Here is a 25,633-nt window from a genome sequence, read left to right as displayed (position 1 = left end):
TCTTTCAAGTTCATTTGTATTTGATGTGTTGCACTACAAATGAACAGTATTTCCTGTCATTTGAATTTTGCTGAAAGTATTAATTCATTTGCTATATTTTTTTAAGGTCATCATGCCATGTGAAAGACCCAAATCTCTTGGTCGATCTACTGCAGATTCAAGAAGAAAGAAAGCTCAGAGAGCTGATGAGACCGATGATGAGCAACAAAACAGACTGGAGGACAATCGCCTTAGGCACCAAGATAATCGAACTCAGGAAACCGAGGACCAAAGGACAGAGAGACTGACTGGTGGCTGATCGTGTACAGCACAGACAAAATAGGTCCCGACAGACTGAGCAAGAAAGACATCAGATGCAGCTTCGTGACAGGTCTCGACGTCAGCTCCGTCGAAGCAGAGAAGCAGAAGAAGAGAGCCTTCAAAGGCAGGAAGAAAACAGGCCAAGGCAGGCAAACAGAAGAAGCAGAGAAACAGAAGGAGAGGCTTCAAAGGCAGGAAGAAAACAGGCAAATGCAGGCAAACAGGAGAAGCAGAGAAACAGAAGAAGAGAGGCTTCAAAGGCAGGAAGAAAACAGGCAAAGGCAGGCTAACAGAAGAAGCAGAGAAGCAGAAGAAGAGAGGCTTCAAAGACAGGAAGAAGATAGGCAAAGGCAAGCTGACAGAAGAACTGCAGAAGAGGATCAAACAAAAGTCAATTGGTTCAAAGGGGCCTTTGCTTACAACCCAAGAAAGAAGTACAGCTCTGACTCTAAGGTGGACATTGGAGAAATGGACAAGGTGTGCAAATATTGCAAGGCCAAAACGTTCAAGGCAGAGACAGCAGGCCTTTGCTGCTCAGCAGGCGAAGTCTGGCTACCCCGCATCGAAGAGCCTCCTGATGTGCTGAAAAGGCTGCTGATTGGCAACTGCTGATGCCAAGCACTTTCAGAAACACCTTATGAGGTAGAACTCAGCCTTCCAAATGACTTCCTTTGGGGCAGAAAAGGATCTCACTGACTACTCTTTCTTTACAACATTTACAATACAAGTTCAATGTTATCACAGGATGGGAAGTCTCCAGCCTGTTCCCAGTGAAAACAACAATACTGTACACAAGTTTGTTCAGGTCTACTTCATGGGCACAAGTGAAGAAGAGGCTGAACAGCGGTGCAGGAATGTTCAAATGTCAAATGGTGCACTCAAATTGAACATTGTGGCAGACCTCCAGGAAATGCTGCACCAGAACCACAAATATGTCAAAGTGTTTAAGTGTGCCCTTGAACAGATGGAGGAAAGACCAGATCTGAAGCTCAAAATAAGGGCAGACCAGACGCCAGCTGGAGAACATGAGAGACGATACAATGCACCTGTGAGTGATGACGTGGCCATCATTGTGGTTGGTGAAGAACTTGGATCAAGAGACATTGTCCTGAAGCAAAGATCGGGCAGTTTAGATTACATCAGAGAAACCCACAGAGCTTATGATGCCCTTCAGTACCCCACTGATATTTTGGAAGGGACAGGATGGGTACAACTTTTCTCTGAAGAAAATAAACCCAGCAACTGGCCAGGAGAAAACTGGCAGAAATTCTAAAGTATCATGCAAGGATTTCTACTCTTACCATTTCATGGAGAGAGACGAAGAGGCCAACTATGTCGTGAGGTTTGGCCGTGTCACCTGTCAGCTCATGGTAGACAGCTATGCAAAGATGGAAGTTGAATGCCTTCTGTACATCAGACTGAACCAATCAAAACTACGTGCTGAAGAGTACATCCATCTGAAGGATGCCATAGTTACAGATGGCATTAATCCAGAAGACATTGGCCAGCCAGTTATTCTTCCATCCAGTTTTACTGGTGGCCCACGGTACATGGCAGAAAGAACCCAGGATGCTATGTCATATGTCAGAAAGTTTGGCCGTCCAGATCTATTCATCACTTTCACCTGCAATCCTGCATGGCCTGAAATCAAGAATGTACAAGATTCCAATCTACGACATGACATTATTGCCAGGGTATTCAGTGAAAAACAGAAGAAACTGATATGGTTCTTGAAGAAAGGGATGATCTTTGGAGATTTGGTAGCATGGATGTACACCATTGAGTGGCAGAAGCGTGGCCTCCCTCACTCTCACACCTTGATTTGGTGCAAAGACAAAATCCGACCAGACGATATAGACAGGATCATATCAGCAGAACTGCCAGATCCAGAGATGGACCCAGAACTGTTCAAGACCATCTCCACACAAATGATTCATGGGCCCTGTGGCAGCATCAACCCTCGATCTGTTTGCATGAAGGACAACAAATGCCAAAAAAGATTTCCCAAACAACTTCGCCGAGAGACAGAGACTGGTGATGATGGATATCCAGAGTATCGCAGGAGGAGCACTGGCGATGGGGGACACACTGCTAAAGTCAACATTCGCAGTGTGGGAGAGTACAACGTTGACAATCGGTGGGTTGTTCCCCCACAACAAAATGCTCTGCAAAATCTTTAATGCACACATCAATGTGGAACTGTGCAGCTCAGTTAAGTCCATCAAATATGTATGCAAGAATGTCAATAAGGGCAGTGACATGGCAACATTTGAAGTAGGTGACAATAAAAGGTCAGATGAAATTAGCAGGTTCCAGTCAGGCCGATATATATCAACAAACGAAGCAGTGTGGAGGATCCTTGGATTTAACATTCATGAGCGCTATCCAACTGTCATCAATTTGGCCGTACATCTGGAAAATGGACAAAGGGTCTATTACACTGCAGAAACTGCCCCAGCACGAGCACAAGGGCCGCCTCCTCAGACTACATTGACAGCTTTCTTCAAACTCTGCATAGAAGATGACTTTGCCAAGACTCTTCTGTACAATGAAGTCCCTACCTACTACACATGGGAGAACAAAAAGTGGAATCGCAGGAAGAAGGACATTCCAGTAGACAATTATCCTGGAGTTTTCCCAGCAGCGCAATTGGCAGAGTCTACACAGTTCATCCAAAGAACGGAGACTGTTTCTTTCTGCGCCTTCTCCTGCACACTGTCAGAGGTCCAACATCCTTTAAAGATTTGCGACGGGTTAATGGTCAAGATTGTGCCACCTTCCGCGATGCCTGCCGACTCCATGGTCTATTGGAAGAAGATAAACATTGGAAAAAAGCCATGGATGAGGCAGCAGTCTCACAGGCACCAAAGCAACTACGGCAGCTGTTTTCCATCATATTGGCAGCATGTGACATTCAGGATCCAGAGAAGCTCTGGGAGGACCACAAAGGAAATATGTCTGAAGACTTTCTTCACTTGGCCAGACGTCAGAACCCTGGTGTGGATATTGATTTCAACTGTGCAATCTACAATCAAGCCCTGATTGAGCTAGAGAAGCACCTGATTGCCTATGGAACCACTATGGCAAATTGTGGAATGCCCCAACCAGAAAACAGCATTCAGGGAATGGCTCAGGAGCTCTGAGGGAAACAAACTACAACATAGAAGAGCTGATGACATTTGTAGAGCAGAATGTCCCAAGAGTGGTTGAGGACCAACAGCAAGCCTTTAATTCTATCCTGAAGAGTGTTGATGATGATGCTGGCAAGATATTCTTCCTCGATGCTCCTGGCGGGACAGGAAAAACATTCCTCATTAATATCATCCTGGCCAAGGTTCGTCAAAATTCGGAAATTGCTCTGGCTGTGGCCTCAAGTGGAATTGCAGCTACACTTCTTGAAGGAGGAAGGACAGCACACTCAACTTTCAAACTGCCTTTCGATTTGACCAAGCAAGACACCCCAACCTGCAACATTAGCAAGAATTCAGCAAACGCCAAGATCCTTCAACAGTGCAAAATCAGCATCTGGGATGAGGCTACTATGAACCACAAGCAGGCATTCCAAGCAGTGAACAGAACACTCCAAGATATTCGCAACAACAAGAAAATCATGGGTGGTGTGACAACTGTTCTGGCTGGAGACTTTCGTCAGACTCTCCCAGTCATCCAACGGGGCACAAGAGCAGATCAAGTCAAGGCCTGTATCAAGTCTTCTTATCTCCTCTGGCCACATGTGCAAAGACTTACCCTGAATACCAACATGAGAGTCCACCTTCTTGGTGACAACACTGCAGGGGAGTTCTCAAGCCAGCTTTTGAAAGTTGGCAATAGCCTATACCCTCAAGATGCATCAGAACAAATAACTCTACCATTTGGACAGTTTGTTGAAACAAAAGATGACTTGATCAAAAATGTCTTTCCCAATATGGAGACCCAGTTCCAGGACTCATCATGGCTTGCCGAAAGAGCCATTTTGGCCCCCAAGAACAATGCTGTTCAAGAGATCAACAATTTGCTCCTCCACCAACTTCCCGGTCATGAAAGAAATTATGATTCTCTTGACAAAGTGACAGATGAAGATCAGGCAGTAAACTTCCCAACTGAGTTTCTCAACAGTCTTCAGCCTCAAGCACTCCCAACACACAGGTTGATTCTCAAGGTGGGAGCACCAATCATGCTTCTAAGGAATCTTGATCCACCAAAGCTGTGTAATGGAACACGATTGACAATCCAGCAAATGATGCCGCATGTCCTAGAGGCAACCATCCTCTCAGGACAATACAGAGGAGAGAAAGTATTCATTCCAAGGATACCATTTATTCCACCTGACCTTCCATTCTCCTTCAAGAGGATTCAGTTCCCCATCAGGCTATGTTTTGCTATGTCCATCAACAAGGCGCAGGGGCAATCAATGAAGGTTGTAGGCCTGAACTTCACAGAACAAGTGTTTGCCCATGGCCAGCTGTACGTGGGCTGCTCGAGGGTTGGAAAACCAAGCAATCTTTATGTCTTGGCACCAAGTAAGAAAACCAGAAATGTTGTATACCCAGAGGTTTTGAGAAATTGAAAATTGAAAAAACGTCATGTAGGAAATGTACTGTGATATTGCTCTAAAATATACATGTTCTTTTCAACATATATTTGTCTTATTCTTATTCAACCCGGGCGAAGCCGGGTACCTCAGCTAGTATATATATATATATGATATTGTTGCGGAAATGAGGATTGTGTTTCTTTGATTGTGTTGTATTGTATTGTAAATTGTTATGAATTATTGTTTTAGTCTGAGCCCTCCTTGCTCCAGTGTGTATAAAGGTCAAAGGGCGTCCCGGTAGTTAATTCCATAAAGCATACATTGAAGGACACTATAATACCCTTGTTCAGTAGTTTATTTCCTTATTCTGTGTATCAGGTTAAGGCGTTGTCTTCCCTTAAAATGACACTCCATTGCACCAAGTGAAATAAGATAGATTCCCTTCATTCCCCATTCCACTCCCAAAACTTCCATTGCCAAGCCTCAATTTCCAGCTACATCCCCTCCAAGTCTCCATTGCCAACTGCACTGGGCAGTTTGGCAGTTTGTTACAGCTGTGGGTTGTTTTCGCCCCCAAAGCCGCCATTGAACATGTGCTCGGGTCGGGGAAGAAAGGCGTGCCCGCCCGTCGTCATCAAGGGCGGAGCCAGAGGGTCGCGCGACCAACCAGGGCCGAGGTGAGCACCCCGATGGGCGTGTCCTGAAGGCCAGCGGCTTGATCGCCGGAGGCGCTATAAAGGCGCGCGCGCAAGAAGTTGGGAAGAGCTGAGTTGTGTGGTTTTGGTCAGAGCTGGGTTGGTCGTCAGTGGTTGCGTTGTGGTGGTCAGTGGTTGCGTTGGTTGCATTGGGTTGGCGGTGGTGAGGAGTGATTGGACCAAGAGAGAGAAAGAGTGGTTGGACTAAGCAAGAGAGAAAGAGTCCTGGAGTTAGTGAGAGAGGGAGAGAGAACCCGTCACGCCAGACCCCCCACCAGCAGCGTTGGCTTGGCTCCACCAAGCAGCTCCGACCCGTGATCCCGCGCACACGACAGGATCGGTGGCATCAGCGGCCGTCGAGGTCCAGCCCGACGTCCCGTGTGGGATCAAGCCCCAGCCAGCTCCGGACCTTCCTCTCCCTCCAGCCATCCACCTCCCGCCAGTCCTGCCTTTCCATCCTTTTGGTGTACATGAGTTTGTTCTGTTTGTTTTGTCCCTGGGAATAAATTAAGCCTGCATAGGATAAGCTAGCGATTTTCACTGTGTCACCTGCTTTTTCCATGTTCCCTGTACATAACCGTGACTGCTCCTTTTGCTTGTGTGTGTAAATAATAAATCCCGTTACTCTTCTGTACGTCTTCTTCTTCCTCTTTACATTTGGTCGCTTTAGAGTTTTCCATATTGAATATCTGTGGCACGATACGGCCAACGTTTGGGAATCGGGTTTAGTCGGGGAAAACTGTTCGGCCGCGGTGCCTCCGCTCGGCAAACCAACATCCTTAACCGCGGACCGTAACAATATATATACTATATATATATAGTATATATATCATATAGTATATATATATATAGTGTTGCGGTTTTGAGTTTGTACAATAAAGGTTAATTTTCCCCCTCATAGTTTAGTCACACTACAACACGTAGCCTTACGATAGCTCAGTTATTTCATAGTAAATGTAAGCATCGTCCTTTTCCTGTGTTAGTCTTGCGTTGAGTAGAATAATGAGAGTTAGGTCCTTTCATTGCCTTATGCCGCCTTTGGCTTTTGGCGCAAATTAACACGAGGCAGGCTTGGCAAATCGAGGCAAGACCGAAGGAGGGCGGAGGAGAAGCCAACGGTAAGAGCAAGCCGCCAATCAGGGCTCGAAGGGAGTGGCTGCGGCACTGCGTCACAAGGCGTGGTTAGAACATTCGAGTAGCTAAGGGGGTTGGCAATAAAACCCATTGCGCGAAGCCCCCACCGCAGTTCTGTGGAGGGAGGCGCTTGAACAAGTTCGGAGTTCTGGTGGGAGAGGCGCTTGTGAGAGTTGAGTTCTGAGAGAAGACGTGCATGAACAAACTATAAGCGATCATACCAATTACACGCTCGGTTGAGCTTGAGGCAGAACCTCTATTGGGTTACGCGAGTGAGAGCGCGCCGTAATTAAACGCGCTGTGTGCAAACCGCCAAGCCTGGCGAGGGACGCGTACATTTCCCTCCCACCTGCCTGCGCTGCCCGTTGTTCGAGAGACGCGCCACAAGGATCCCTCCCACCGCCTGCTTGCCTTCATCGCGGGACATGCTGTGACCGGGGAGAGCCACGCCAGGCGGAGCCGTTCCTGGACGACCAGGTCAGCGCGTGAACATCATCCTACCTTCATTTCCCCCTGTGAGTGTGATCGGGCCCGTGTCTGGGGTTAACTTAAGACTGTATAAGACTGCTCTGTGTCTCTGTGCTTCTACCGATCATTGTACATAATAATAATTAAACCTGTGTTCTTCCTTTTATTCGAACGTCTCGTCTTTTGCATCATTGACTAAGCGTGGTACGAATAAAACCGCTCTAATCGGGTTCCAATACCAAGGTAACTGCACGGACCACGTGGTACGCAATCCGCTCGGTGTACTCAAATTACGTGTGGCTCGTGCGAGGCTTGATTCCCCGCTTCCGTGGCGGCGCAGGTATTTAGGTACATGCGAGAATTGTCCCGAAACCCTACCTTGCGTTTGCCCGGGAGGGGCGATTCAAGTCTCTCGGTTGCGCCGACCTTAAAAGAACAAGGGGCTTAATCTCCCCTTGGTAAGGGCAGGAAGGGCGGCGAAAACCGTAACATTTGGTGTCAGGAGTGGGATTGGACCGGGAGTGCGCTTCACGCACTGGAAAATTACGAGTGGACGAAATTTAGTTATTAAAACCAAATTTGTATTCGTACCATGGCGAGCCAAGACGGTCGAATGCCGGTGGGGGTAGAAGAAGAGGAGGAATTAATGACGCAGGACACAAGAGAGACAGTTGGTAAAGGAGGGAGCCGAAGAGGGGGAGGTAGCTGGCGAAGAAAATGGCGGCGCCTCGCACGTGGCGGTGAGGGCGGGGCCCGCTGCGCAAGTGGGGGTTATGGACATGCAATTATTCATGACGCAATTCATAGCAGAAATGAAAGAAATGTTTTTTTTTGTTTTTTTTGTATACTGAATCGAGGCTCGTGAAAGAGCTAACATTTATTTCACAAACAAATCAACCAGACAAACAAAATATATAAAGAGGGAGCGGAAGACAAGATGGGGAGAGAAGGGGAAGCACACAAACACTTGAGAGGACACAACATTTGAGAGCAGGGAGATGTGTGGGAGGGAGAGGGCTTGGGGGGGAGGAGGCGTGGGAAGGGGGGGGGGGGGGGGAGAGGTATAAAACACAAGGACACCAAGGACTTCCCGGACAGAAGTTGGTATTTCAAAAAAGTGGATTTGGGGTGAAATTAGCAGGGGTAGAAAAGATCAAGGTTTTGGATGGGGGAAGATAAGAGATGGTGGTGAACAGCTGTTTTAAAGACCTGGAGGGTGGAGTGGGATTGAAGAGAGTGAGGGAGTTTGTTTCAGAGGTGGGTGAAAAGAGGAATGAAGGAGTGAAGGTGAGCAGAGAGTCTTGATTTTGGCAGTTTAACCATAAGAGGGTTGCAGGCAGATCTTGTGCGACCTGTAGGAATATTTGGGGGACAGAGCCCAGAGAGAGCTGGGGGGGGGGGGGGCAAGGCCAGAGAGGAGTCGGTAGAAGACGGAAAGACCACCAACCTGCCTGCGGTGAGTGAGTGAAAGGCCCTTGGAGTTAGCTTCATCGCGGGAGATTCCAATGATTCTGAACGCTTTGGTTTCAACAGCGTGAAGACGAGCTAGGTGTGAGGCAGGAGCACCAGCCCAGAGGGGAGAGCAGTATTCCATTGAGCTGCGGATGAAAGCCTTGTATGTGGTGAGGAGCTCAGGTGTGCCAAGGAAGGACTTCGCACGACGGAGGATGCCCAGTCGGCGACTGGCTTTGGAGGCCAGATTTGAAATGTGGTTTTCCCAGGAAAGATCATGGCAGATAGTGAGACCCAAAAGCTTGAGTGACAGAACTTCTTGGAGAGGATTATTCAGAAAGTGGATGGGAGGGTTGTCCAGTCGGTCTTTTCGGAGAGACATCGTAAGAGTGTGAGATTTGTCAGGATTGAAAGACATGTTCCACTTGTTTGCCCAGTCTGTGATTTTGTCTAGGTTTGCAGAGAGTGAGGAGGCTGCAGACTGCCGATCTGAGGGATGAGGAATGGAGTGACAGAGAGTAGAGTCATCAGCAAAGAGATAGAGAGGATTTTCAAGAGATTCAGAGAGATCATTGATGAAGACCGGAAAAAGCACAGGGCCCAGAACACTGCCTTGGGGAACTCCAGCCTGAACAGGAAGAGGAGATGAGAGAAACCCATAAAGTGACAAATCCACCCGGGAAAATGAAAGAAATGGGGGACAAATCAAAAAGAGAAATAATTGATGCCCAAAAGAACGAAATGCGGGGAAGAATGACATGAATAAAATAACGGGGAGAATGGACATCCGAGAGAATGGAATGAAATAAATGAGGGACGAAGCAAGGTGTAACCAGGACGAATTGAAAGAAGCAATGGACGCCCAAAGTGACAACTACACCCAGGAAATGGAAAAAATAGGGGAGGACATTGGGCGCAGGTTGAGCGAGGAGGTCGCAATGGGGCACGACGAGGTGACGCGGTGTGAGGAGCGCGTGGAGGGTGAGGTAGAGCAGAGCACAGCCAAATTGACGGGGGCTGTGGAAATCGCGCCGCGGGGTGTAGAAGAGCCGACGGTCGCCGAATTGGATAAAAAAATGTATGCGCGCCGGCGGTCGTCGAAGAAATAATTTAAATTGAAGAAACAATTGGGGCCGAAGAGACGGCAGAGTCAGAAAATATATCACGGGAGAAGGAGATGGAATATGTACAAAGTTCGTATTCACACCGTGATGCCGTGCTTGCTAACGAAATGGAAAGTTTGCAGGTGCTGGCGGAAAAGGAGGTCCCCAAGGTGAGTAGGAATAATGGCGCGAATGTGTTTGGCGTGAAAGGGTTTTTGGCGCGCTTGGGACAGAGACGAAACCCGGGCGGTCGCGGAAGGTCCATTGTGCGGTGTACGAGGACGACTGGTGCGCGTGTGAGAGAAAAGTGTGCGCCGAAGTGTGAGCGAGACAAGTGTATGACGGAATGTGCACGAGAAGAGTGCGTGGAGAAAAAGTGTGCGATGATTGGGTGTGTAACAGGAGAGTGCATACCCGTGGGTGTTACAGACTGTGTGCGGGAAGAGTGTGTAACAGGAGAGTGTGTTAGAGTGTGAGGGAGAATGCACACCGGACTGTGTGCGGGGAGAGTGTGTTACAGAGAGTGTGCAGGAGTGCACACCAGAGCGTGTTGCAGAGTGTGTGCAGGAGTGCACACCCGGGGGTGTTACGGAGTGTGTAACGGAAGAGTGTGCACCTGGGTGTGTGCGAGGGTGTGCGATAATGAAGTGTGTGGAAGGCGCGTGTGTGCCTGATTGTGTGGTAGAAGAGTGCGTAGAAGAGGAGTGCGTACTGAAGTGTGTGAAAGGCATGAGTGCGCCGAGGTGTCTGGGTACGAGTACGGAACATGAGGGAGAATGCACACCAGAGGACGTGGAAGAGGAGTGTGTGGTAGCGGAGTGTGTGGGAGGTGCGGGGACGCCTGGGTGTGCGAGTGCGGAGTGGGTCGCGAGTGGTGAGGATGCGGCTCATGCATCGACACAGACCGGGGTAGCGTTTAGCGCGACGGATAGCCGACGTGATCCCCCGGTGAGTGGTGTGCAGCAGGGACCGGCAGCGATCGATGCCGCGGCGGTTTCACAAGGACCGCCGTGCACGACCCGTGCCGGGCCCCACACTGTATGGTTGGTGTCGAGCCGTGGCGGAAATGGCAATCGGCGAGGTTCAAGGGGAGGTAGGAGATTTCGGAGCCGCGCACCTTGGCGGGTGCGGTGCTCTGACCGTGGGCGGTTGGGTCACCGTGCGTGGGACCGCAAGGCCCCGCGCAGAGATGGAGCCCTGCATCTCGGCCCATCCATACCTCCCCCTTTGGATCGAAAATGCTGGACGGATACCCCATACAGGCGACCAACCAACCGAATGGATCGCTCAACCTTTCGAAGCCGAGCTGTGATGATGTATATCCACATCAAGAGGCTCCTAGTGAAGCGGACTGTGGGAGTAGTGTACCCTACGTGGAGGAATGGTAGTCTGACCATTCCTCACACGGCCAGGGCCCATGAGCATTAGTTTAGGGGGATGGCAGTGATAGGCACATGGGGGTGCCAGCGATGGTTACCTCCATGGGGCACCGAAGCCAGCCGAGGGAGGGCTAGGATAATGTTAGGGAATTAGCAGACCTTAGGGACATGAGATTTAAGTAGTGACTCTTGAACTGTAGAGGGGACGTAGAGAGGTTAGATGGTTGATAATGACGAGGGAGTGCATAATGTAACGGGACGACGGGGAAGCACGAGTCTTAGGGGAAGTAGTTAGATAGATGATGCTGTGTGTGTGAGGAATTGTGATGAGACAAGTGGAATTGTGTTGGTGTATGAAAAAAGGTGTGTGAGCACAAAAGGCATGCAAGACAAAAGGTGTGCGAATAAGTGGTGTGGAATGCTTGGTGTGGGAATAAAAGGTGTGTAATGCATGGTGCGAAGGATTGAATGGGGGAAGAGTGGAACCCATTCGCGAAAGCCCGGGGGCGGTAGTGTAAAGTCAGGTAGAGGGTATAGGCAAAATTTGTATGGATATTGACACCTGTGGTGCAGGTAGTGGCAAAGTAGTGCTTTGGAGGGTGCATGAGTCAGTGAAATGGCTGGGCGTGTGGTTTAATTGGTGCGTATGTTTATTGGGGCACTCCGCCACTGGTAGTTTGTCGGCCAGGTGAGGCTGCAGGTAGGCTCTGGGAGCCAGTTAGGGTAGTTGTGAGAGTTGAGTGGGGCCCGAGGATCCCAGGAGAGGACCCGGGTTGCCCAATGCCAAGGTGGGCATCAGGGGGTTAAGTGCCAGGAGGGGCCTTCCCCAGTTAGGTAGTCGCAGGAGCAGGTAAGCTCGGTTGGTGACTTCAGTGGCGGAGGTGCGCAGGTAGTTGGACCTGCTAGTGGAGCCACATGACCCAGCCCCGAAATTGTGCAAGGGCACAGAGTGAAAATTTGTGGGAGTGAGACCCAAATTCAAGGGCACCGGCAGTGTGGACAATGGGAATTCGGGTTCTTCGAACCACATAGTTTGCAGTGGCCGATTGGCAGGGGACAACCCCGGGTAGTTTAAAAGTTAATGTCAGTAGTGTAGTTAGGAGAAGAGAAATCCCTTCGCATCATCCACAGCCAATCACCGAGGAGGACGAAGCTCCACACCGAGGCTCTGTAAACTGTTTGAGTAGTAAAGACGCATCACGACGTAATGAGGCATTGTGTTTGTTCCATTCCTTCCTTCCTTCCTGGGAGGGATTGGGAGACGAATTTGGAGAAGAGGGGGATATGGGAGACAAGACGTAGAGACGAATTTGTAAATACAAGGAAGGGCTAGGGTAGTGTAAGCCCACGATGGGGGGTACGGACGGCTAGGGACGAGCCTGCTCTGCTCGCTCTTCCGCGCCCCTTGTGCTGCATTACCTTGTTTTGCTGTGTACCTTTGCGCCCTTTCCGCTTTTCTGGTCGTGCTTTGTCTCTCCCCCCACCCCAGTCCCATTTTGGAGGTGGAACTGTGCAGCACCATCGACCTGTGCAGCATCCCTGCTGCACTTTGCTACATCTGTGCAGCCGAACAGCGCAGCATTTGCTGCCATATCCTTTTGTTATAACTTTGCTGCACCTGTGCAGCATTTTGCTGCCACAAACACTTTGCTGCACATTATTACACTCATGGACCACAAGTCTTGTGGCCTTGCACCTCTGCTGTGCAGCAACTTGCTGCAGCATCACCTTGCATCTTCGGACCACTTGTCTTGAGTGGCATTAATGTCACGCAGTCAGACCACAAAAGGTTGGCCCTACCTGGCAGAGAAATAGAATAAATGCATTTTTTGTGTATTTTTATTGTGGTGTGCTAGGGATGACGAGATTTGTAAGGTAGACATCCCTGAAGATCACGAATGGCCTGTATGCTGGTCCGGGGGCTAGCCGGTTTTATAGGCACACAGACGAAGCAAGATGCAAGAAGCAAGCAGCAAGTGTTCTGGATTTTGAGTGTGTTTGTGTTTTGCTGTGTTTTCTCATCCCCTCCAATCTTCTCTTCAAAAAGGACAGGTCCTGGGTCATAGAACTGTAAATAAATTAAGTTTTCTGTGCTTGTAAATATAAAATGCTGCCCACCGGCTATGTGTTTAGTTTGACAAATTCCGGATTCGGTTAGTTGTGGGCGTGATTCTGTTAGATAGCTACTCAACGCAATAGGGGGGGGACATATTTAGTGTTTTAAAACTGTCGCATACATGGGTTAGAGTAAATATTAGGGGGAACCACACCTAGATGTCACACGTAAAAGTAAAAGTAATTTGCATATCATTCTCAAAACCGGTCGTTCCATTTTTGTTGGGTTCGACTCGGGGACGAGTCTGACGAGGGAGAAGGGTAGTGTTGCGGTTTTGAGTTTGTACAATAAAGGTTAATTTTCCCCCTCATAGTTTAGTCACACGACAACACGTAGCCTCGCGATAGTTCAGTTATTTCATCGTAAATGTAAGCATAGTCCTTTTCCTGTGTTAGTCTTGCGTTGAGTAGAATAATGAGAGTTAGGTCCTTTCATTGCCTTATGCCGCCTTGTGCCACCTTTGGCTTTTGGCGCAAATTAACACGAGGCAGGCCTGGCAAATCGAGGCAAGACCGAAGGAGGGCGGAGGAGAAGCCAACGGTAAGAGCGAGCCGCCAATCAGGGCTCGAAGGGAGTGGCTGCGGCACTGCGTCACAAGGCGTGGTTAGAACATTCGATAGAGCTAAGGGGGTTGGCAATAAAACCCGTTGTGCGAAGCCCCCACCGCAGTTCTGTGGAGGGAGGCGCTTGAACAAGTTCAGAGTTCTGAGAGTTCTGGTGGGACAGGCACTTGTGAGAGTTGAGTTTTGAGAGAAGACACACATGAACCAAGCTATAAGCGCTCATACCAATTAAACGCTCGGTTGAGCTTGAGGCAGAACCTCTATTGGGTTACGCGAGTGAGAGCGTGCCATAATTAAACGCGCTGTGTGAAAACCGCCAAGCCTGGCGAGAGACGGGTACATTTCCCTCCCGCCTGCCTGCGATGCCCGTTGTTCGAGAGACGCGCCACAAGGATCCCTCCCACCGCCTGCTTGCCTTCATCGTGGGACGGGCTGTGACCGGGGAGAGCCACGCCAGGCGGAGCCGTTCCTGGACGACCAAGTCAGCGCGTGAACATCATCCTACCTTCATTTCCCCCTGTGAGTGTATTCGGGCCCGTGTCTGGGGTTAACTTACGACTGTATAAGACTGCTCTGTGTCTCTGTGCTTCTCCCGATCATTGTACATAATAATAATTAAACCTGTGTTCTCCCTTTTATTCGACCGTCTCGTCTTTTCCATCATTGACTAAGCGTGGTACGAATAGAACCGCTCTAATCGGGTTCCAATACCAAGGTAACTGCACGGACATCGTGGTACGCAATCCGCTTGGTGTACTCGAGCCCAATATGTACAATTGGTGTACAAAATTTTTTCCCAGGGTTCCAAATCCCACTCCTGACACCAATTGTTACGGTTTTCCGCCACCCTTCCTACCCCGACCAAGGGGGGATTAAGCCCCTTGGTCTCTCTGGGCCGGTGTAACCGAGACTTGAGACGCCTCTTCTGGGCAAACGCAAGGTAGGGTTTCGGGACCAAGTCTCGCTCGTACCTAAATACCTGCACCGCCATGGAAGCGGGGAAGCAAGCGTCGCACAAGCCACGTGTAATTTGAGTACACCGAGCGGATTGCGTACCACGTGGTCCGTGCAGTCACCGTTAATATTGGACGCCGATTAGAGCGGTTCTATTCGTACCACGCTTAGTCAATGATGGAAAACGCAAGGCGGTCGAATAAAAGGAATAACAAGGTTTCATTATTATTCACACTTATGTACAAGCCATAGAAAGCAGACACAGAGCAGAACTTAATCAATCTTATAATAACCCAGACACGGGCCCGATCGCACTCACACAGGGACATTGCAGGCAGAATGGTGTCCACGCGCTGCCTTGTTCGTCCACGAATGGCGGCCCGGTGTGCTCTCCACGGTCCCAGCACATCCCGCGAAGATGGCAAACAGGCGGTGGAAAATGGTCCTCGCAGCGCGTCTCCCGAACAAAAGGCAGCAGATGAGGCAGGAAAGAAATGTACGCGTCTCTCAGCGCGGCTGGGCGGTTCCACGGCGCGTTTAGCAACCAGCGCGCTATCACTCGCTTAACCCAATGCAATATAGGCTCGGCCTTTAGCTCAACCGAGTGCCACTTTAATACGAGCGCGTATCTTGGTTCATGTGCGTCTTTCTCCGATCTCGTAACTCTATACTCTGCCGCGCTCTTCAATGCCAACTGCTTGATGCTCTCCAAATGCCAACAACTCGAGAGTCCTCTTACTCTTCTGCTCGTAACTCAATGCTTCTCTCGTGTGGGGGCCTTGCGCGACGGGTTATATGGACACGCCCTGAGCCTTTTCGAACGTTCCAACCACGCCCTGTGACGCATTGCTGCAGCCACACCCTCTGAGCCCTGATTGGCGGCTCGTGCTTACCGTCAGCTTCTTCGCCGTCCTCATTCGGCCCCGACCCGACCTGCCAGGCCTGCCTCGTGTTAATTCGCGCCAAAAAGCCAAAGGCAGCACAAGGAGGCGTAAGAGGCATAAGGCAATGGAGGACCTAACTCCTAACATAAGGCAATGGAAGTATGAAAAGGACCTAACTCTCATTATTCTACTCAACGCAAGACTAACACAGGAAAAGGACTATGCTTACATTTACTAAGACATAACTGAACTATCGCGAGGCTATGTGTTGTTGTGTGACTAAACTATGAGGGGGAAATTAACCTTTATTGTACAAACTCAAAACCGCAACACTACCCCTCTCCCTCATCAGACTCGTCCCCGAGTCGAACCCAACAAAATGGAACGACCGGTTTTGAGAATGATCTGCAAAATTAACCTTACTTTTACATGTGACATATAGGTGTGGTTCCCCCTATATATATATATACATGGTATAGCTTACAGTTTCACAAGTTGAGTTGAACCATCACCGACCGATGCACGCAAATGCAAAGCATTTACCTTGTAACTAAATTTAAAGGTAACCCTAACCCAAACCCTGACAAAGCGAACACTAACCTTAACAAAGAATGTACTTGTATGGAGACGAGACAAAGTGTACGTACTATGGAGATAAAGCAACTTGCGCGTGTGGTTACAGTTCTGGGGTGTGTTCACCTTACCAAGCAGGTGAAACCAGCAAGTTATACCATGGTCTATAAGAGGTTGGACCAATATCTCGAGAAGCCCCCATTATTAAAGGATAATAAATCCATGACTTTATGGTTTCTCCTGAATTTGCTTGGCCATGTTGAAGGCCTCGTAGGCAGACGCATATATGAGTCATATATAATTCACACAATACATGAATTATGTACATCATTCATATATAACCGAATATTTATTGTTTTTGTTTTTAGCTCGTCGAAATGGTCCGAGCACTTTCCCCATGACACTGAACGCGATGGGAAGATGAGAGGTTTGATTTCCACTTTTCCATCTTGATATCGGATGTGATTGGAATTTGGATGTAATCATGTGAATCCACGTTTGATGGGCAATCAGGATGACATTGGTACAAAAATGACAATGGGCCCCATCACAAATTCATCCTGTCCCATCTAAGGTCTGTTCGTGTGCAGGACAAGGATGCGGGGTAGCATTATTGGCTGAGGATGCAGATGTGCCCTCGCACTCCTCCTCCCTCCCTTCCACCCCATAGGTGACAGCAGGAATTCTTAATTTATTCAGGGTGCCGGTGATGGCTGGCCTACTCTTCACGAAGAACACCGTGGGATCTTTAACATCCACCAACAAATGCTGGCAGACACGGACACCTAGTTTAACGTACATCCGCGGGTCGGCCAACACAATGATGAATCACGCTACCTGTGAACACTAGGATGACATTTTGTAGCTGGATCTGGACTGTAACCCAGGCTGGATAACTTGGAGATGTGTGCCTACCTCGAGGTCTGGGCCATCGTGCCAGCCTTCGATTTAAAATGTCTTTATAACATTAAGAAATGCACCTCTATGGAACCTCCACGTACAAACTGCATATGATGGTTAATTATTTATTTAAATTTTTAATCTCCAACAATAATTACCTTTTTTATTCCTCCGCCGACAGAGCCGACATGTTTTCGGGTTGTCCGTCCGTCAGTCCTTCCGTCCGTACGGGCTAAACCTCGTTTTTCTCAGCAACCATATGTCCGATTGAGACAAAACTTTCAGGGTAGGAGTGACAACCATGCAGAATGTTTTTATGATAATTGTGACGTCATAGGTCACGTGGTATGGCAGCCATCTTGGATTAAAAGCAAATAATTAAAAAATTATTTCTCGGAAACTGCTGAATGGAAAAATTTTAAACTCGGCACATTGTCAAGTACTCCCAATGGGGGAACAAAAGCATGATAATGATGACATCATAGGTGAAGTGGTATACCAGCCAAAAATGTTTTAATCGAATGGGACCGGTTGGCTGTGTCCTCCCACAAGCGCGAGACTGATGGGACCGGTTGACTGTGGCACACACAAGCGTGAGACTGATGGGACTGGTTGACTGCGTCACCCACAAGCGTGAGACTGATGGGACCGGTTGACTGTGTCACCCACAAGCGTGAGACTGATGGGACCGGTTGACTGTGTCACCCACAAGTGCGAGACTGCTGGGACCGGTTGACTGTTTCCCCCACAAGCGTGAGACTGATGGGACTGGTTGACTGTGTCACCCACAAGCGTGAGACTGATGGGACTGGTTGACTGTGACCCCCACAAGCGCGAGACTGATGGGACCGGTTGACTGTGACCCCCACAAGTGTGAGACTGATGGGACCGGTTGGCTGTGACCCATCAAGCGCGAGACTGATGGGACCGGTTGGCTGTGACCCCTACAAGCGTGAGATTGATGGGACCGGTTGACTGTGACCCCCACAAGCGCGAGACTGATGCGACCGGTTGGCTGTGACCCCCACAAGCACGAGACTGATGGGACCGGTTGACTGTGACCCCCACAAGCGTGAGACTGATGGGACCGGTTGACTGTGTCACCCATAAGCGTGAGACTGATAGGACTGGTTGATATACAATACTTGTCGAGGTAGTGTGTCTGTGCTCCGATGCCTTCAAAGTGGAATCCCTTTTTTTTTGTCCCCCTTCGCACCACGGAGCGAAAGGGGGACGATGGTTTTCCCCTCCGTCCGTGTGTGCGTCAGTCCATCCGTCCGTGCGTGCGTGCGTCCGTCCGGCGTGCGTGCGTGCGTGCCTAAGTGAAGGACCGAATTCTAATTTGGTGTGTGGGTGCAACTAGGCATCAGGAAGAACGCTATTGAAATTGAGTCGCCACGTCAAACGCCAAGATGGCCGCCACCATATATATGTCTGAACCTTGTCAGCGAAATATATTGAAAAATAAACGAACTACTAACTTCTAATCTGGTGTGTGGGTGTGTCTACACATGAGGAAGAACGCTATTGAAAATTGGGTCGCCACGTCAAAATCCAAGATGGCCGCCGCCATGTAAGTCTGAACCTTGTGAGCACGATATCTTGAAAAATAAGCGAAGTACCAACTTCTAATCTGGTGTGTGGGTGTATCTAGGCATGAGGAAGAACGCTGTTGAAAATTGGGTCGCCGCGTTAAAGTCCAAGATGGCCGCCACCATGTATGCACGGAGTTATACATAGAATGTGGAGAGCCAATGAAGCCTCTCTTTTGAAGCAGCCGGAAGTAATGAGACGGCCATCTTGGAGGGCTGATTGTCAGCTGCGTCGAACTTTTTGACACAGACAGCTCTGCATAAGTCTCACGCTGAAAATATGCCTCAATGTGCTGCATTTGGTTGCACAAATGCCACAGGGAAGAGCTCTAATGTATTGTTATGTCGGTAGGGTAAAGCAATATCTAGAGTCAGGTAGATCTGAATAGGTAACATGCTTCCTCTGTCGCGATAGGGAATCTACCTGTAATAAGTTCTATGTTGGTCCGGTTTGTCGGGTTAAGATGTCTGCTTGTGAACATACCAGGATGTTCGTGTGATAGGTAGTGATAGGGATTAAAGATAACAGCCCTCGTGTGTCACACCTGGTAATCAAACCTTTGTCCCTTATGGCAATGCACACCAACATAAACACTGAGACAGGCCCTAAGTACAACATTAAATAATTCCCTTCCCTGACAAGGACTTCGGAAGAGAACAGGCAAGAGGCCAGTTCAGGGCACCGCCGCATGGGCCGCAGCCAGCTACACCTCCAGCAGGCCCAGCCACATCGAGTAGCATGAGCTATCACCACGCCACAGGCCTGTGATTGGTCAGCGCGGTAGGCGCGAACCTCCAGCCAACGAGTGCGGGAGGAGCGAAGCTGGAAGGCGCTGGTTGGTGGCGCGCCAAGGCTGACGTCACCGGGGAGGTTATATCAGGGTGCGCCGAATGACATTTTCTCTCTTGCACATCCAGTTCTCTCTTGCGCAGCATGTCCCTCTGGCCTTCTTGCACGTCTAGCTCTTGCACGTCCAGCTCTTGCTCGAGTTCTAGCTTTTAGGTTCTTCGCTGCCTCTTGTGCACGTCCCTCCCTGGCTGTCTTGTGCTCTCTGCGCTTTTCCTCTTGGTCTTGAGAGGTCCTGGTGGTCTTGGCTCGCCATCTGCGTGGTGCTTGGAGCGGTGCTTTTGGTGCTTTGGGGCCTCATGTGCGATCGGTGCTTCTGGAGCTTGGAGTGGTGCACGGACCTCGTGGGCGGTCGATGAGGAGCCTGGAGTGGGTGTTGGCCCGGGCCTTTGCGGTGCTGTGGTGCCGGAGCGAGGGACCTCGTGGTGTGCAGGGGAGCTTGGAGATGCAAGACGACAGGACAGATAAGGACGCATCACATTCACAATTACATAACGAACGTTTTCCTTTTGGTAATTCCTTCCTGTGTCTCGTTTCTGAAGTGAGGTGTGTGGGATCCCAATTTAGGACCTTTATTTGATTGCCGTCGCGTTTCATTGTTTCGGGTTCCGTGAACAAATCTTTATTTTTGTACCTTCTAATCTTGTCGCTCGTGAGTTCATTAATTTCCCTGCAGGATCGAAGCTGCCGTCGGTTCGCCTTCCACAGGTACGCGCTTTCGCCACAGTTTCCACTTTCCTTCTTCCTCCCGCGTGTTATAGCAAAATCCGTATTTGAGCGTCGCCTCCAGTAATTCCGTTCTGGTCCATCCGCGAGCCCTGGTGTTAACCGCAAGGTCCGCGTGAATTTAGGACAATTTTTTTTGTCCGAAGCGAGACATAGACACGGTCGGGCGTACATCGCGCCCGCCATTTGGACGAAAATTTTTCGTAGTCTGAGGCGATAAATTGTACAGTCGATTGGGCTTACGAGACGCTGACGGCGCGTCATTAAATTTAATTTTATTCCTGTTAAAAGCCGCGCAGGGAAGCTCTTCTTCAGGGATGGAAGAGGTATGCAATATGGAGGAAGGAAGGATGGAAGATGTGGGAAGCCTTGGGAGTGAGTCGGAAGTAGTTGGGGTTGAGAATAGCGGTGGAACTTCCCCCGCTGTAGGGACGGCCCCCATAGACAGCCAGGCCTTAATGAAATTTATGCAGGAAATGAAGGATGGGTTGGAAAATAAAATGGAAGGAATGGATAACAACATGAGGGGAATGAATGACAAAATGGATGGAATGAACAATAAAATTGGGGGAATGAGTAACAAAATGGATGCTCTGAAGGAGCGTGAGGAATGATGGTTGGCTAGATTGGATGCTCAGAATGAGCGAATGGAAAACAAAATGGATGCCGGGACAAGTGAGTTGAAGGAGGAACGAAAGAATGGTGCCATTGGAGCCCAGGAGAAGCCGTGCCAGAAATTCAATCGGAACGGGGGGAAGCCAAATTGGGAATTGCACCGGGAATGGCAATTAAATTAAATTTGGAAGGAAATGGGGAATGCGCACAGGTGAATGTGGTGTCAACAGGTAAATGGACGATGTTTCCCACATCTTGACCTGGAGGTTTATCGGGGCCGGGTGGATGCCGCAACACCTCAACCGGGGGATGGATTTGAATCCTTGCTGTGCCAGGGCGGTGGTTCAGAGCAAGAGGGGGTAACATTATTGGGGGTCCGTGTGATTGAGCCGGACCATGTATTTATTGATCAAAGCCTGTCGGGGCGCAAATGATGGTGGATGATGATGATGAGGATGATGTGATACGGCGGCTGGGGACCTGGGACAGTCCCGTGGAGGTCGGGTTTGACCAGGCCCAAAGGAGTTTGGGGAAGGAGGTGAGTCGGTCCGAAGAGGTGGTTGAGGTGACCGAGGGGACCCTCACCGTACACAACGATTTGGTAACGGAGGCTCCAAAATTACAGAACCAGTTGGGGGAGTGTGTTGGCTCTGGGCTGGATTCGGAAAGAGAGGGATCGGGAGATCGGGCCTCTGAAGATTTGGTCCCTGTAGGGAATTTGGACCAGCTGCATGGAGGGGCAGAACAACCTGAGGGAGTTGTTACCTGCAGCTGCGGTTTGGGATGGCAAATCAAAATTTCTAAAAGGAAATTTAAAGTTAAATTAAAATAGGAAAGTGATTTGGAGCAGCCATGGAGGGAGTTGGTCCCCGGGCGGTGGGATTTGGACCAGGGGAGGTCATTTTGGATGGCCTCAGGCAAAATGTGCCCCTTTCTAAATTTCGGAATGCCAGCCAGCTGGGGAGCTGTGCTGGCGAGATTTGGACGTGGGGTCCAGCCATGGGTGGCATGGTACGACCTGGGCCCCGCGGGGGGTCTGGTGGAGTGTGGCGTCCCTTGTCCGTCGAGGCGCCGTCCGAGCGTGTGGCTCGGGCCGACAGGGTCACCGGACCCTGGTGGGGGTTAAGACCTCCAGGGGGTCAGAGGTGGTTTCTCAAGCCTGGGATGGCAATTATTGAGGACCACTAGGGGGAGGTGTTGTGGGTCGCGCTTTGGTGGTGGCACTGCGGACGGCCAACTTGGGCCTAATGTAGTGACCACCCGGGCATGCAGCCTGGCACCCTCTCCCTGAGACTCTGGGACAGCCGGCATGTGGTGACCTGCCATGCCTTGCTGGTCTATGGACGCGGGTCGAACCGCATGGACAGGGATGGAGATAGCCTGCCGGACAACCATTGGGGCATCTGTGGAACGTGATGGTGTGAGAGTGACCTTCCACAGATGTTCCGTTATGATTTATGGACTCTCGGTTTGGGAAGAGAGCCATGGGGTTGATGAATCAGGAATGTGTAACGTGCCGAGCATATGGGCCATGCTCGGCTGGCATGTGTATGGCAAAGCATCTTTCTTTGGTGAAATGAGTGAATTGTGACAAATGTTTGGCATGGGTAATCTGTGGGTTAGATGCAAATTTAAGGGTGAATTTTGAAATGTTATGGTGGATACTGACAGCAGTGTCACCGTTATTGATCCAGGTGTGTAGACCAAAGTGTTGGAGGCTGTGATAAAATTGATAGGGTAGCAGGACACAGCTTTCAACTGGTTGAGGGGGCGACTGTGCCGATATTTGGGACGCGGGATCATGGGGATGGAGTTGGGGGTCTGGGGGTCAACGTGGTGCTATTTGTGTCCGAGGTGTGTGGACCATGTCTTCTGGGTGGGTCTCCTGGTGGAGCATGGCTGTCGACTGGACCTTGGTGTGGTCAAGTGTGGGTGAGCACTGGGGGCTGCGGTTCTGTGGACTGGGGGATGAGGGCGGAGTAGGTGACGTGAGGGGAATGCCACGCACTGCGACCGTCTCCCCCAGGGCCGAGGTTGTGCGTGCGGTTGTGTGTGTTGGCAGCAGGTGCTCACCACATTGGCCAGCTGGGGCTGGTGCAGCCGTGTTCCTCGCAGGGGGGCCGAAGGAAGAATGGTGGGTCGCACCCTTATGGACACTCATGGGCCATGTTGGCATTTTGACTGCTCGGCTTGTCGCGATGACCCTTGCACGGTAGAGGTGCGGAGCTGTCGTAGCCACATGTAGTTGTGTAGTGATAATCACCGTTGGATGCGGACCCACATACCTGCCAGCATAGTGGGAACAAAAGAGAAATTTGGAAGAATTTGGTAGGTCCAATGAGAAATTTTGGGATTTTGTGGGTGGATTGCACTTTGGACCTGACCAACTGTAGTTACCTGAACATCAAGGTAGAGGTAAGGCCTTGATGTTTACTGTCCCAGGCTTCAGGACTTGCTATGGAAAATTGGGGACATGCAATTTGGAGTTGGGAGGCGGGTGAGAGTGATGACATGGCCGGTGAGGGGATTGGAATGTGTGCCACACAGAGTCTTGTGGGTGGCGTTTGTTTATGTGTAGAGGTGATGTGTTTCTATGTGGTCGTAAGGTTGGAGAAAATGAATGAGTGGCGATTATTGTGTTTTGAGAGGTAATGGTCAACTGTGAACGGGGATTTCACTATAGCAGACCATGGCAATTTTTGTAACATCTGCAAGGAATTGTGCTGAAATGTGTGAGAATTGAATGGCAGCGGGGGAGGAAATGTGTTTTGTGGATCTTATGGGTGGGGAAGGTGTGTGTGTCTGCAGGTACAGATCAGGCTCTGAGGAGCGATGCCTGCGGCCCCCCTCTTCGGTGGAAGGCGCTGGTTGGTGGCGCGCCAAGGCTGACGTCACCGGGGAGGTTATATCAGGGCGTGCCGAATGACATTTTCTCTCTTGCACATCCAGTTCTCTCTTACACAGCACGTCCCTCTGGCCTTCTTGCACGTCTAGCTCTTGCACGTGCAGCTCTTGCTCGAGTTCTAGCTTTTGGGTTCTTCGCTGCCTCTTGCGCATGTCCCTCCCTGGCTGTCTTGTGCTCTCTGCGCTTTTCCTCTTGGTCTTGAGAGGTCCTGGTGGTATTAGCTCGCCATCTGCGTGGTGCTTGGAGCGGTGTTTTTGGTGCTTTGGGGCCTCGTGTGCGATCGGTGCTTCTGGAGCTTGGAGTGGTGCACGGACCTCGTGGGCGGTCGACAAGGAGCCTGGAGTGGGTGTTGGCCCGGGCCTTTGCGGTGCTGTGGTGCCGGAGCGAGGGACCTCGTGATGTGGGGGGAGCTTGGAGACGTAAGACGACAGGACAGATAAGGACGCACCACATTCACAATTACATAACGAACGTTTTTCTTTTGGTAATTCCTTCCTGTGTCTCGTTTCTGAAGTGAGGTGTGTGGGATCCCAATTTAGGACCTTTATTTGATTGCCGTCCCGTTTCATTGTTTCGGGTTCCGTGAATAAATCTTTATTTTTGTACCTTCTAATGTTGTTGCTCGTGAGTTCATTAATTTCCCTGCAGGATCGAAGCTGCCGTCGGTTCGCCTTCCACAGGTACGCGCTTTTGCCACAGCTTCCACTTTCCTTCTTCCTCCCGTGTGTTATAGCAAAATCCGTATTTGAGCGTCGCCTCCAGTAATTCCGTTCTGGTCCATCTGCGAGCCCTGGTGTTAACCGAAGGATCCGCGCGATAGTATCATTTCATAGGTAAGTGGAATAAATGTTGTGCACAACAGATTATTGTACAACAGAAACACTAGAAAGGTTCGCATGTGTTCGTCTTTTTGTCACTGGGGAAGTTAGTGATTGTTTTGCAACGAACTTTTCCTGCCGTGTCCTCTGTCTGACACGTATTTTATGATTATTTATGTATTATAATTGATAAATTAGATTACTAAAACAGTCTTATTTACGACAAGTCGTCAGGGGAAAACCCAATGATAGGTGTATGGGTGGGGGAGTGGCTTTGGCCAGTGCCGGATTAACATTGTGGGGGGCCTGGTACAATTATTTGTGGGGTGCCTTTTATTTTGAGAGACCAAAATCATAGCATGCCTCTATGCAGAAACACTGTACACCAACGCATGTCTGAGTGGAACATTTGCTTAAGGGCCTATCTCATTGGCCTGGAGACCAGGTGGCGACCTCGTGGCGACTCGAGTCTCCGCTGGTTGCGGAGACGTCTCCGCGACGTCTCCTGGAGACTAGCCGGGTCTCCGGGAAGTAGCGGGAAATTCAAACATGTTCGATTTTTCGGCGACGTCGCGGAGACTAATTTTGTCCGCGACTGGGGAGACATCTCCGCGACGTCTCCGCGACCTGCTGGAGACCAAGGAGACTGAGGAGACGTTGCGGCGACAATGCGGCGACGTCTCCGCGACGCTGCTTGACGCTGCTTGACCCACTTTAGAGACCACGTGACTGAGCGCGTGCTGGCATCATCGAGACGCCTTCACTCCTGGTCCAAGTCAGGTACAGGATCCGGTCAAGGTCTTCATCATTTGGTACTTGTTCCTGCTACTGCTGCTGCTCCTTGTACTGCCTTGGAAGAGGCCCCACCATCTTGTCTTGCCAGGGGACAGCTCCAACTCCAGAGTAGTACTGACCTTCCACCATGCCACCCGAGGGCAGTGGGGGCCGGAAGGGCAAGAAGAAGGAGGATGAAGCAGTTGTAGCAGCTTCAGCGCAGTTTGTGGATGCTGAGGCAGCAGTTGATGCTAGAGAAGATGAGGAACATGGTTCCAGCGGCGATCCGACTAGAAAATAA

General features: G+C 50.0%; 1 protein-coding gene across 1 annotated transcript; it reads left to right on the top strand.

The window, feature by feature from the left end:
* Nucleotides 1-1,607: 1,607 nt before the first annotated feature.
* Nucleotides 1,608-25,633, top strand: LOC144891670 (uncharacterized). The gene is given in 4 exon segments (XM_078775347.1): nt 1,608-2,387; nt 2,389-3,161; nt 3,409-4,179; nt 25,498-25,633. Coding segments are annotated over 4 exon segments (2,460 nt in total).

The sequence above is a fragment of the Myxine glutinosa genome, chromosome 4 (genome assembly GCF_964187855.1).
Source record: "Myxine glutinosa chromosome 4, kmMyxGlut1.1, whole genome shotgun sequence".
NCBI lineage: Eukaryota > Metazoa > Chordata > Myxini > Myxiniformes > Myxinidae > Myxine > Myxine glutinosa.
This window is presented reverse-complemented; position numbering and strand designations above follow the sequence as displayed.